Raw genomic sequence first — 14,179 nt, forward strand, 5'->3', positions numbered from 1 at the left:
ACATATGCATTAAACACTGGTATACACAGTGTTATAAAAAATGTACTGCTTGATTTAAGGCACAGATTAATATCAGCCAATTTGTAGCAGGTGACTTCATGATCCACTTTCTGCAGCAGATAAGTCATCTGGCTAAAAAAAGGTAAAAATTTAATAAAATTATACATCAAATGGATTTAACAGATATCTACAGATTATTATACACAATCATAGAAGAATTTACATAGTACTTAGCAACATATAGGAGCTTTTTATAAAGCAGAACACTTCCTGGACACAAAATATTTACATGTTTAAGATTAAATAACTGTTTATCTTACCAGACCACGATGAAATAAAATATAAAACTGACAGCAAACACATTTTTAGTAAGTCTAAAATTTATTAAGTATAAACAACTTATTACTCAATGATAAACTGGCCAAAGAAGAAATCAAAAAATTTAAATATTTCCTGGAGAACTAAATGTAAATAAAAAATATCACAACAAAACCCCTAGGAAACACTGAAGGAATCATAAATAAATAAATTAAGGAAATTTATGTCTCAAAGTGCCAACATCAGAAATCAAAAAGAATACAAAGGCACATAATGATAAAATTTTAAAAAATGGCAACATATGGAAAAAAATCCAAATTCAACTGATAAGAAGAAATAATAAAAAGTATAGAGAAAAATGATGAAACAGGAACAAAGAAAACACCACAAAGAATCAATGAATCTAAGAGCTGGTTCTTTGAACACATAGATAAAATTTACATACCTAACTAATTAGCTAACTAATGAAAAGAAAAATGAGAGAACTGGAATCAAAAGGATCAGAAATAAGAAGGGAAACATAATAGACACCAAAGAAATGCAGAATAGTATAAGGGGATACTTTTGAAACATATATTTCATTGAAACTGAAAACCTAAAAGAAATGAATGCATCTGCTTTAGTAAACTGGTGGGTGAAACCTCTCAGAAAATGGTTATACTGTGCTCCTGGAACTGGACAGTTGGCTCAGAGGTTAAGAGTTCTGACTGACTTCTAATCTCTTGGAAGGATTTTGTAACTACTTCAATTCCCTATAAGTTAGTTTAGGTTGTTTATTTCTTCTTGGCTTGACTTTTGTGGTTTGGATAAATCTAGAAATTCATTCATTTCTGCTTCTCTTCATAGGGTTCAAACTGCTCAGCTTCTCTTTCGCTCCCATCTCTCCCCAACATACTTGGTCATCTTTGTGGCACTCCAGCTGTCTTTCACCAGGCCAGCTCCTGAATTTCTTCCTTTCATTTCTTTTCAATATTGTGACTGAGGCAACAGCTGGAGCAATAAGGCAAGTGGAGGAGATTAAGGAGACACAAATAGGAAAAGAAGAAAACTATCCCTGTTTTAGAGTGACATGATAATATGCTTTTGAGATTTCAAAACTTTACTAGAAAAATTCTAGAAACAATAAACAAATTTAGCTATGTGGCATGATACAGAATCAACTTGGATAAGCCAATGCTTTCTTATACATATAAATAAAAACCATATAGAGAAAACAATCATAGACATATTTTCTTTCACCATAGTCTTAAAGAAAAGAAAATATTTAGAAATAAATCTAACAAAGAAAATGAAGAACCTTTATAATGAAAACTTTAAAACATCAAAGAAAGAGATAAAGACACTAGAAAATGGAAAGATATCCCATGCTCATAGATACCCTGTTAGAATCAACATTTTGAAAATGACCTTTTCCCTAAAAGTCATTTACAGATTCAATCAATGTAATCTAATCAAAATCCCCATCTCATTCTTCTCAGAAAGAGAGAAAAAACTATCCTAAAAATTATATGGAACCACAAAAGACCCAAGAGATCCAAAACCAACCTGAACAAAAAGAATAATACTGGACAGATTACCATCCCATATTTCAAGATATAGATGCATAGTAATAAAACAACATGGTATTAGCACAAAAATGTATATGTAAATCAATGGAACAAAACCCAAGTCCCAAAGTCAAGTACATGTAACTTCAATTATTTAATATTTGACAGACATGTCAAAACATAGTGAAGAAAAGAAAGCACCTTAAATAAGCAGTGCAGAATTGGTAAGTCTTTACTCTCACAGCAGCAAGATTCTGCGTGAGAATAAATGACATGACTAAAAGCCTCCAAATATAAACATGACCCATCTTTTCTCATGCTTCCTACACTGAGAGATTATAGGCAGCTGGTTTCTGATTGGACTAAAGAGTGCCCAATCTGGAAGAAGCACGATATTGGTAACTGCTGATTACAGGAAAAAATCTATTTTCTAGTAAACTTTAGGGTGATGACTGATGTTAGCACATACATTGCTCTTCAAGTTGCCATGATCATTGTATCTACCCTGAACAGTTTGTTTTTATACAGGTGTTTTACACATAAAACCTGAAGGATGTATTAAGAATGAAAAGGAAAATAAGTCACAATATCCATGAATGTGGCACTTCCTTCATTCCCTGCTTTTTAAGTTTCACAAATGTCTGAACCTGAATGTCTGTACCCTAAGACAGAAACTACCATTACCCATCACCTAGGTAAAAATAATGATGATGTAATACCTTTTTAAATTTTTAAAATTATCTTTAATCTCTTTTTTTTTTACAGGTCAGTCGTTATCCCCCTCCTGTTCTGCCCTCTAACAGTTCCTCATCCCATTCCTCCTCCCCATCTCCAAGAGGAAGTCCCCACACCTCCACACCTGTAATATAACAAAAAACTTAAGTCAAAAGATAAAAACGGAAACAGAAAAAAAGCACATAACTTCAATGCATCTGATTTTTGTCTAGTTTTTTTTTTTTACTTTTACTGAGAATTTAGCTTAATTAAGAGTTTTGAACAAAGGAGGAAATACATGAAAAAAATTGTTCAAATCTTCCTTTGGATCAGATATAGAAGTGGAGAAATCCTCACCTGTTTCAATCCCATTTGGTGTGCCATGTGTAGCTACTAATATGCTCCCATCTACACTAATTGACTCATAATAATGGGGTACCTCTTACTACCATGACAGACAAAAGCCAACTGAAGATTTAAAGGATGTCTCTAAAGAGAGGTGAATTTCAAGTGCATTAAAATATTCACTAAATTCAAAGTTATGCACAATGTTTGTTGCTTTGTATTATTTCGACTGACATTTCAAGGCTACGGTCCATCATGATGAGGATATCCTGGCAGCAGGAGCTTGAGGCAGTTGGGCATATTACATTTCCAGTTAATGGCAGAAGGAGACCAGTGCTATGGCTTAGCTAGCTTTACTCAGTTTATGTAGGCTAATATCCAAGCCACGAAAATGTTGCCACCTGATATTAGAGTCAGTCTTTTCAACTCAATTAATTTAATCATGATAATCCCACATTGGCATAGCCAGATGATGATATAATATAAATCATCTCTCACAGGTATTCCTGAAGATTTGTCTTCTAGATAATTCTAAATCCTGACAGGTTGACAACCAGTACTAATCATTATGTGCCGAATCTATGAAATCACAAAGTTTTAAAGTTGAGTATCTCTATTGTTTTTAGACTTTTGCTGTCAGATTACAAACTGAAAACATACATTGTGTAGTATCAACAACAATCCTTCACTAATACTGATTTACATAGTTTGAACACAGTGGGTCTCAAAGTCTGATTACTGTGTAACTATGTACAAAAACATAGTTCAATAAACCATGTCTTCTTAACTATTATGAAGAGTTTTTTTGAGATTTATTAATCTTTATGTATATGAATGTTTTGAATATATATTTGCATTACATGCTTGTAGTGCCTGGTAAATCCAGAAGAGGGCAACAGATCCTCTAGGACTGCAGTTAAAGATGGTGAGCTAGTACTATGTATGTTCTGATTCTGTGTCCTCTGCAAGAGTAGCAAGTTCTCTTAAGCATTGGGCTATCATTCCAGCCTCCTATTATAAAGGTTTCAAAAGAAGAAATATTTGAGGGAGGAGCAACACCTGGAATGTAAATAAATAAAATAATTTAAATTTTAAAAGAAATAAAGTTTAATAATATGGAAAATTGTTGTAGGGCTTTTAATAATATGTAAAGTTAAAAATTTCACCATGTGGTACAAATTTGCTATGGCTTAGCTAGCTTTATTCAGTTTATGTAGTCTAATATTCAAGTCTTGGAAACGTTGCCACTTGATATTAAAGTGAGTCTATCCAACTCAATTAATCCCCAGTCAGTGTGGCAGTTCCTCAAGAAGATGGGGATTAATTTATTTAAAGACCCAGCTATACCACTCTTCAGCATATAACCAAAAGGCACTTCATCTTACCACAAAGACACTTGCTCAACTATGCTCACTGTTGTCCTACTCATAATAGCCAGACATTGGAAACAACCTAGATGTACCTCAACAGTATAATAGACAAAGGAAATGTGGTACATTTAGAGAGTAGAGTATTACTCAACCATTTAATTAGAGAGGTTAGGTATAGAGGAAGGGATTAGAGGGTACAAGTAGATCTCATTAGAAAAGGGATATGGAATAGATCACTGTGGATGGATTAGGGGTTGGAATGGGAGGTTTAAGTGGGGAGAGGGAGGGATGTAGGGTTTGAGGCAGGGGATATGGGGAAGACAGGGTCATTTGAGGTGTAATATGGAAACCTAATTACAGTAGAATCTTACACACACACACACACACACACACACACACACGAATCTAAATGCAATTGCCAGGTAATGGGGGAGACAGAGTCCAAACTGACCATATCTTGTCACCAAATAAAGTTTCAAGTATCAGAATTAGGTGGAAACTAATTGAGCTGTCAGTCAAAAGGGTCCCCAATCCAGCCAAACCCTTTGATCTACAATGGTGCTCTGACTGTAAGATATGCTAGGGCAATGGTGGCATAAAGTTTGTGAAAGTAACTGACAAATATATCATTTGACTTAAGGCCCATTCCACAAGATGGAATCCATACCTGACACTGCTTTGGTGACCAAGACTCTGAGACTAGATAGACCTGAGACCTAGGGAAAAAATAATACTGATTTAATAAAGAAAAATATAGTGATATAATCACTTCTAATGATATTGTGTTGGATTCTGCTAGATCAGTGCCTTATTCGCCATCATCAGAGACGTTTCCTCCTGCTGTAAATGGGAACAAAGATAGAGACTCACAGGCAGACATTATACAGAGAGTGAGAGATCTTGGAATATTCTGCTATAAATGTGACATACCCATAAAATCCTTTTTGTCAGAACTCATGGTACCCCTTGGAAGAGGATTTTGAAAGAATGTAAGATACAGAGGTGACCAAGAAAACAAGGCAATCTAAATCAACATGATCAAATCTCATATGAAACAGCAGAGACTAAAGCAGGGCCTGCTTGCATCTGCACTAGGTCCTCTGCATATCTATCTATCTATCTATCTATCTATCTATCTATCTATCTATCTATCTATCTATAAATAATACATACATATAGATATAGATTAACTACATGTCTCTAATTTAGTGTTTTAATGGGACTTCTGAGTATATTATTAAGCTTGTTTCTGTTTCTTATGCCTTCTCTTGGGCTCTTTTTCTTCTGTTGGTTTGTGTTATTCAATTTTAATGTGATAGTTTTTGTTTTATATTTTATTTAGTCAGACTTTATTGTTATCTCTTAGAAGGTTTACATTTTTAAGTGAGAGACAGAAAGGGAGAGGATCTCGTTGGGAGAGGAGTTTGGGAGGAACAGGTTAGCATAGCAAGAGGGGAAGCATATATTATCTGAGAATATTCTATTTTCAATAAAACTAAAACTAAACTAAAATAAAATAAAATAAAATAAAACAAAATAAAACTCACCATGAAGATACATAGCACTTCAAATCAGCAGTCTCAAATATGAAATTGTTTATTTTGAAAAACTACCTCAAATCAATAGAAGGGAGGTGGTTCAGTTTCTACAAATCTGCACGATAAGAAACTTCATGAAATCCAGGTTAGATGGTGTATTTCTGTAATCCCCTACACTCAAGATGCTAAGACAAGTGTGTTATAAATTAAATGGCTGTCTAGATGACATGTCTAGTTCTAGGGTAGTCTGAACTATATATTGAGATCTTAGCTCAAAAAAGAAAAACAGACATTAAAAATATGGATAAGGCCAGGCATGGTAGTGAATGTTTATAATCGCAACACTAGGAAAGCTAATGCAGGAGAGCCCTAGGATTGACGCCAGCCTGGGCTACAAACAAACTCCAAACTAGACTGATTTATATACAGGGACCTAAGTCCAAGGTTTTAAAATGGGATATGACCGGAAAGCAACGGAGACAAAAATATAACGATTCAGGCTGAAAACCACAGAAAAGAGATCCTATAGAACCCTATTCATACTTTATGGTGAAGTTACTGGCATGTTCCTAGAATGAGAATAATTCTACTTTACTTCATACTTAAGACTAGTAAAAATGAGAACTTTGGTTGAAGATCCACTGTCTAATATCAAGACGGAAACATCCTAGCCGTGTACAAAGTTAACTAACACAATTTCTGTAGGCTTTCTAGTAGTTCCTCTGAACCGGAACAAAAGAGAACTGGAACTATTCTTTCCAGGGTTTTATTTAGAGGAACAGGAACACATTTAAAAAAAAAAAAAAAAAAAAAACGGCAGAGGAGGGGGCAGGTACAAGATCTTGACTTCCGCCTCAAGTTCTTGCCAGGAATAAGGCCTTGGTCTAAGAAACAAGCCTAGCATTTCATTGAAAGCCATCTCTCTCGTGCCTTGAGGAGTACTGTGAGTTAAAACTGACCACCTGAAACCCACTGTGGATGCCGGAAGCTCACAAGCTAGCATTCCGTTAAAAATCATGGGCACATAGACCCCGCCCCCTGCTCTGGTCTTGGAGAGTCCCCTACAAGGTAGTTAAGCCCAGAAGGCTTCCACTTTTCCTGCTCCTCTCAAAATGAAGGCCTAGGTGGAAAGTAGGAGAATAGCAGTTAAGGGGGAAAACTGTAGCTAGTTAAGTATAAAGAGAGACCACTTATGAGCCTGTGTGGGGCAGTGGGGTGGGAGAAGTAAGGAGGTAAACAGAATTTGAGGAGAATCTATGCAAAGCCTGCCACAGGGAGGTGGGTGTGTGTATGCATGCAGCGTGGGTGGAGTGCAGTCAAACCGAACTGTGTCCCCTTTTGTGGGTCCCAGGTGGGTCAAAATGCTTTGTGATTCCTACCAGCGAAAAAGGAAGTGGGATATTATGCAGAGTATCCAGTGCTTTTCTTAAACGGGACTCCTCTAGGAAAGTACCAGAGGGGATTTCATTAAGTGCCAAGAAGACTTGAGCATATCCTCAATGATGGTGCAAAGGGGAAATGTTCTTTAATTTCCTCCAGGTTGTTATTATAGAAGACTGTAGTGATATTTCAAAGCAGGAGTAGAAAGTAAAGGTCAGAACATGGAAAAAAATGTGAATGTAAACAGAGAAGCCCCTTGATAGCTTACTAAAATGGAGGAGGGGGAATGTAGGAGAGCACAAACTGGACTGTAATATAGAGACCTAACGAACTCTGATTCCCTCCACAGATTTCTCAGGAAGCAGACTGAACAGGAGAACAGGAACAGGGTTTGAATCCAGAAAGGTGTCCAGATAAAGGCAGCTGGTTGGGGGGGGGGGTAGGGGTTAGGGGTCGCTCCTTAAAGGGAAGTTGCTTTCTACCTAATGATGGTTACATAGTATCTTTCTCTCCGCACAGATCCTTTCTAGCACTCCTGTCCACTTACCCAGAGCACCATGCCTAGAGGCAACAAGAGCAAGAGCCGCTCCCGGGCCAAAAGACAGCAGATGCGGGGAGAGAGGCCTAATATCCAGGGTGCTCAGCCCACTGTGGAGGAGGAGGAAGCAGCATCTCCTGCCCTTGTCCAGGGAGATACCTCCAGCTCCCCTGATATAGCCACTCCTCAGGAGTCCCAGCAGGCTGCATCCCATAGTTCTCCTGGGTTAAATGTTTCCCATCCGGTCCATGATGTTGGTGCTGCAGGTTCCTTTGCAGGTGTGGAAGAGAGACGTACAAATGTCTCCATTATAGCAGAAGCCATCCAATCTGCACGCAGTGATCCTCTGACCAGGAAGGCCAGCAAGGTACTTCACTATCTGCTGGAGAAGTACCAGAAGGATGAGCAACCCGTGGAGGCAGAGATGCTGAAGCTGATCAGCCGGAAGTACAAGGTTAACTTCCCCTGGATCCTGGAGAAAGCTGCCTATCAGCTGGAACTGGTCTACGGTCTGGAGTTGAAGGTTGACAACCCTGCCACTCAGTCCTATGTCCTAGTTAACAAGTTACCCATCCTCCCTGGGGCAAATGTGGGTGGCAGGAGAGAATTGCCTAAGACGGGTCTCATTCTGACCCTCCTGGGTATGATCTTAATGAAGGGCAACCGTGCCACTGAGGAAGAGGTCTGGCAGTTTCTCCACCTGCAGGGGATATATCCTGGGAGGAGGCACTTAATCTTTGGGGAGCCCCGGAATTTCATCACCAAAGAGCTAGTTGAGCAAAATTATGTGGAGTACCGCCAGGTTCCTGGCAGTGATCCCCCAACCTATGAGTTTCTATGGGGTTCCAGAGCCCATGAGGAATCCACTTCCAGGAAAGTCCTGGAAGTTTTGGATAAGATCAGAAATGCCATTCCTGGTTACTATCCTCAACAGTATGAGGAGGCTCTCAGTAACCAGGCTGAGAGAGCAGCAAGGAGAGATGAGGCTGTTAGTTTCCATCCTGCCAGGCTTCCCTCCCATGCCCAACCTAGAAGGTCCTCCCACATGTAGCTAGCCCTTGGTGATAGCTGTCACTGTGCTCAAGAACAGCCAGTCTTCTGAGTAGTGGGGCATTTATGAGTAGGTGGGAATACACTAAGACAGTACCTTTTGTTATGCATGTGGAAAGTATACATACCTTTCTTTGTTACATTAATATTCCTGTAACTGAAGATTAATTTGTTTCATATATGCTTCTTAATGTAATGTCTGCCACGTTTATTGCTCTTTGTCAAGGGTAAGATATTTGGGGTTTTAAAGTTGTTGGAAAACCTTCATATATTTCTTCTTAATAAGTGTAAAACAAGACATGAGAAAAGGTTTCACAGAATGTGATGTGCTACAGTTGATAAAACAAAGTAAAGTGGTCAGTTCATCTGTGTCACTCTTGGTTTTGTCTTTAGATCATAATTTTAATAGAAACAAACTTGGTTTCATTAAACTTACTAAACTCTATAAGAAAATAAACCGGTAAATTTAGCCTTGTGTCTAGTTTCCTTGTCATTTCATTATTTTCCCCAGTCATTCATTGGGCATCAGCTCTTTGATAGCTCCTCCCCACTGATATCATTGTCAATGGCAGGAAAGATGCACCCACAACTGATAAATTAAGCCCCCTATATAGGTTTCTTGTCAGCTCATTATTTCTCCCAGTCATTCTTTGGAATCAACCCTTTGATAGCTCCTCCCCTCAGGTTATTGTCAATGACAGCAAAGATCCACCCACTATCCACAGGGATTTAGAATTCAGCAGCAGTTACTCATAAGGAAGAGAATAGAAAAGTCTCTAAGAAGGGCATCCAAGAGAAGGTATTAGGAAGAACAGATTTCCAATTCAATAGAGCTACATATTACCTGATTAAGGTCATTTAGAGGATTGGAGGATTTCAGTTCTGTCAACAGAGTGTAATTTAAGTGACAATGCATGGTGGGTTGCATGAGGCTGTGGGAGTGATGAGCAAGGTCAGATGCACAGAAAATGGACCCCTTGGAGTAATGTTAGTTGATTAGGAAATATGACTTAGTGCATCATAGAGCTTAAAGTTTAAGGTAGAACAAGAAATACATCATAAATGTCCCTTAGTTTCAGAGTGTACCAGCAGGAAATCTTACCTGGCAAAGTCCATGTGTTTATCCCAGTGCAGATGAATACTCTGTACAATCCACACAATGAACTGCATGGATTTTCTGAGACTAATCGATGAAAATCCTTTGAAAATAGGTTCCAGGAAGACAATTGTCTGTTACTTAGGGCTGGCAGAGGCAAATTCTCTTTCATTTAAGTATATTTGAACCAAATTTCTTAGAATGTATTTTGTTAAACTTCAAAGACTAGTCTAAAATTAGTTGTGATAAAAGAAATTCCCAAGCTAAATTTCAATGGAAAGTTCTTTAGATTAATATTGTCGAACCCTGAAACATAGTAGAAGTCTAGCTGCTGATACTTGAAAAAGAAACAAATAAGCTACCCTCAAATTAAATATCATTTTCCATAGAAAGATCTAAATTTTATTATGGTATAATTACAGCATTTCATCATTCCCCTTTCCTTGCTCTGCCCCCTCCTATTCACCCCTGCTTTAAAATTTTGGCTACCTTTTTAAAAAATTGGGATTTATATACACAGGTGTGTGTGTGTGTGTGTGTGTGTGTGTGTGTGTGTTGAAACTGAAATTGAAAGAGAGCCAAGAAGGGAGGTATATAGGTGTTTGGGGGAAGAAGATGGGAAGGGGAATTGATATGATTATAATATAACCTTAAAAAATAAATAATAATGAAAGCCATATGTATTTCTGTGTGTTTGCACACTATGCACATGCATACACATACATATACACACATCATGATCTATATATGAAGGTGAGAGGAAAATTTACAGGAATCACTTTTATTATGTGGGTTCCAGTGATCAAACTAAGGTCATCCTACTTGGAGGTAAATACTTTTCTTGCTGCTAAACCATCTAATTAATCCTTAAAAGAGACATGAACAATTATCAAGGAGAATGTTGGCCATTGACTCAAAACAGAGTAAAGTTGAAGAAAGAAAAAAAATCTCCAATCTAAATATCATTTCGTAACTGGTAAACACTATTTACTTTTATTTGTTTCGTGGTTCTTTGCAATGTCCAAATTTTTAGACTTGCATATTCTCAAATATATTTTGCAAATAAAAGTCTGTGGGGAAAAAAGCATTTATCTTCAGTCATATTATCACTAGTAAAACTGCCATTAGTTTAAAATCAACTTTCTATGGTGTGCCAGTTGACATTTATCCTTTGGTTATCTACATCATATAAGATAGACCTTATCAGATTTACTTTGTACATGTGGAACTTGCAGTGACCACAGATTCGAAAGCCTTGTATATAACAAGGTAAGGCTAATTTCTGGCTCCAAATTTCTCTAGAATCCATAATGCTGCCCTTCTTCTGCTTTGAGGTAGATATAAATGGAGTAGCAATTCTGATGCTACTGCAAAACTAGTACAGTTTGCTAGCTAGCTAGCTAGCTAGCTAGAATGATTGTGTTAGGCTGCGTCTCCACTGTTGTTAACATCCAAGGCTATTCCCGTTGTCTACATAAGAAATAGAACATCACAGAAGTGCATTTCTCTGAAGCACTAAAACAAAAAACCAAAACCAAACAAACCAATCATCCAACTACTGTTAGGTTTTGGATGGGGCAGGGTGACTCAAGAGGACACTGAGACAGATTACTGGGATATATTAGAAGGATTATTAATTCGTGGTCACACAGAAAAGCAACAGCAGGGCATGGGCTCTGAGAATCATTCAGGTCCCTTGCATGGTGAGGTCTCTAAAGGGAATCAGAACCTGTGTGGTGGATGAGGTAGCCTTTTCTCATACATTTTGAGGTATGGGATAAGTTCAGAGTGAAACCTTGTAGCCAGACTCTCCATTTTTCAGTAAGAAGAAGGGAAGGGAGTAAAGAGTAAGATGTGGAATCTCTTTGATACAGCCTCTGCCAATTATGAGCTTTGGCATCCATGTGGTGGGTAAACCAAGGCAGGCAGCTAATGGGGGTCAGTGTTTAGAGAAGCTGATTTGGTTCAGCCTAGATACTGACAAAGGCTGCTGCTAATGGCAGCCAGTGATTAGGACAACTACTCAGCAGACTTTTCTCTGAAGGAACAAAGCTTAATTTACAGGGGCTGACACTCCCTGTGGCCAATGGAAAAACATGTGAACCCTTTTAACTCCTTAGGGCTATCGAGAAAGAGAAGGAAAGAGAGAAAATTTACACACACACACACACACGAGGGGAGCGCAAACAGGCTCCAAATATTTCACACATATACATATGTACATATACACATATACACACATACTTGGAGGGTGGAAGGAACAAAGTCCCAACATACTCTCACACATAGTTTACATATATACATACATACACATAGTTGATGGAGGGCATCATGTTTTAATCCCACACTTTATTTTTTCTTCCATAGCTTATACATCCCAGCAAAATCTTTCAAGCATAATAAAATTGCAATGTGATTGTATTTTAGTTTTCTTCTAGTGAATTACTATGAAAAGAACAGTATGTTCCCTGATACCTTTATAAGAAATAACATTAAATACATAGTATACGTAAAGAAAACAAACTAGTCCCAAAACCCACATAAGAAATAACATTACGTACACAGTATACGTAAAGAAAACAAATTATTCCCAAAACCCACATATATTCGTAACTAAGCAACTTGTTATAGATTGACAAAGTATAAGAAAGCAAGAAGATTTTCTCAGGCAGAAGTTTGCAGTTACAAAGGAAGGAGCAATTATCTTATTATTTATCTTTAAAAGTAATTTTGTAACAATCTTAAAAGAATCACAAGTAAAACTTTTATATAAAAGTCAGTTATAGATGGCGTAGGACATCATCTTGGAGACAGGGGTTAGGAGGAATAGGATAAAGAACTGTGGAAGTGGGAACCAGTAGGGAGGTCATGGCTGGATTGTAAAAAACTAAACGTAATAAAAAATCAGTCACACCTATTTTACATCCTCAGAATGCATAATCTATTCATTAACTGTTCTTAATAAATTGTATCAGGAAGATGAGGGCAAAAATGCGTATACAAATCAATTATTGCTAATCCAACCCCAGTGAGAATCACATCATCCAGTGCTATCATTGTTCTTGTTTCCTGACCATTAAAGGTCTCTAGCTAAACTCATAAGCATGTGCCTTTCTGAACTTCAAATTATTCCCTAAGATTTTCTACATCAGAGCCAGTAGCAAAATCATCTTAACCTAGCTTCACTAACAATTTTATTTTTCCAAATAGGGTGGTGATCACTGCTGACAATCTACATCTCTAAGTTATTTCCTCGGGGGGTAAGCTAACTTATTAATCTGATCCAGCAGCAATGCCTGAAACATCAAGCACAATTTTTATGAGTGCCAAAGTTACTGCTCAATTAGGGGCTGGAAGCCCCCTTAGAACTTTCATACAATTTTTTGATCAAAGGGGAAGTGAGGGCAACAAGAAGAGTAAAACTCTGTAACAGCATAAAGTCTTAAGGATACATATTCCTCAGGATCATGGCTCTCAAGCTGCAACAATCATGGTTGTGCTAACTGGTGAGCAGAATTCCATAAATTCTAAAGCCATTTGCCACCCTCCTGCCTGGCTCTTGGCAAGGTTCACTTCCTGTTTTAGATGTTCTGATACAGAGAAGTCAGTTAGCTAGGAATGTCCTAGTAAGGTACCTGTCAGTGTCTGTGAGTGGGAGTCTAAACAGACGCTGGATTTTTATATTCTTAGACTCACCATAAATGGTCTTGTACACCAAAAGGATAAAAAAGAAAACATACTGAAGGATGGGTTTCTATAGTTGCATCCATCTCTTTTGGAAGTGATTAGGGTAATACCTCTGTTGCACAGAGTTATACAAGAGCATAGAAAAATTAAATGCTGATGAATTAGACTTTGTATTTCTTGAATATTTTTAGCATACATGCACAGAGCATGTGCTCATTGAATATCCCTGTCACAGCACTAAGATGCTTAGATAAGAGCATGTGTCTTTTTAATAGAATTTTGAACATATAAGCACATGTAACAGCAGTGAGATATTGAATTACTCCTTCTAAGTTAACATAAAAGGGGAATGAGGATGAGCGTATTTCTGATATGAGTGATTATGTGGAAATGTTCTAATCATAGCAGACAGGACATTTGTGAAAGAGCGAGTTCCATGGGATGTAATTTTTAATTGTCTTAGGAGGATAATTGGACAAATGGAAATATTAAGGAATGGCATGCCCTCAGATGGAGGACTGAGAGTTGTAAGTTTATGATGATACTCTCATAACATATCATTCACAGAGTTCCAGATGCATCTTAAAAGGCATTTA

At 37.5% G+C, this 14,179-nt stretch overlaps 1 protein-coding gene across 1 annotated transcript; it reads left to right on the plus strand.

The window, feature by feature from the left end:
* The first annotated feature begins 7,560 nt into the window (after positions 1-7,560).
* LOC114631921 (melanoma-associated antigen B1-like) lies at positions 7,561-8,992 on the plus strand. The gene is made up of 2 exons (XM_028780313.1): positions 7,561-7,617; positions 7,732-8,992. Exon 2 carries the CDS (start codon positions 7,770-7,772, stop codon positions 8,799-8,801), a length of 1,032 nt encoding a protein of 343 aa, XP_028636146.1. The 5' UTR covers positions 7,561-7,617; positions 7,732-7,769; the 3' UTR covers positions 8,802-8,992.
* Positions 8,993-14,179: the final 5,187 nt, after the last annotated feature.

Source organism: Grammomys surdaster, unplaced genomic scaffold (assembly GCF_004785775.1).
Source record: "Grammomys surdaster isolate TR1022 unplaced genomic scaffold, NIH_TR_1.0 369, whole genome shotgun sequence".
Lineage (NCBI taxonomy): Eukaryota > Metazoa > Chordata > Mammalia > Rodentia > Muridae > Grammomys > Grammomys surdaster.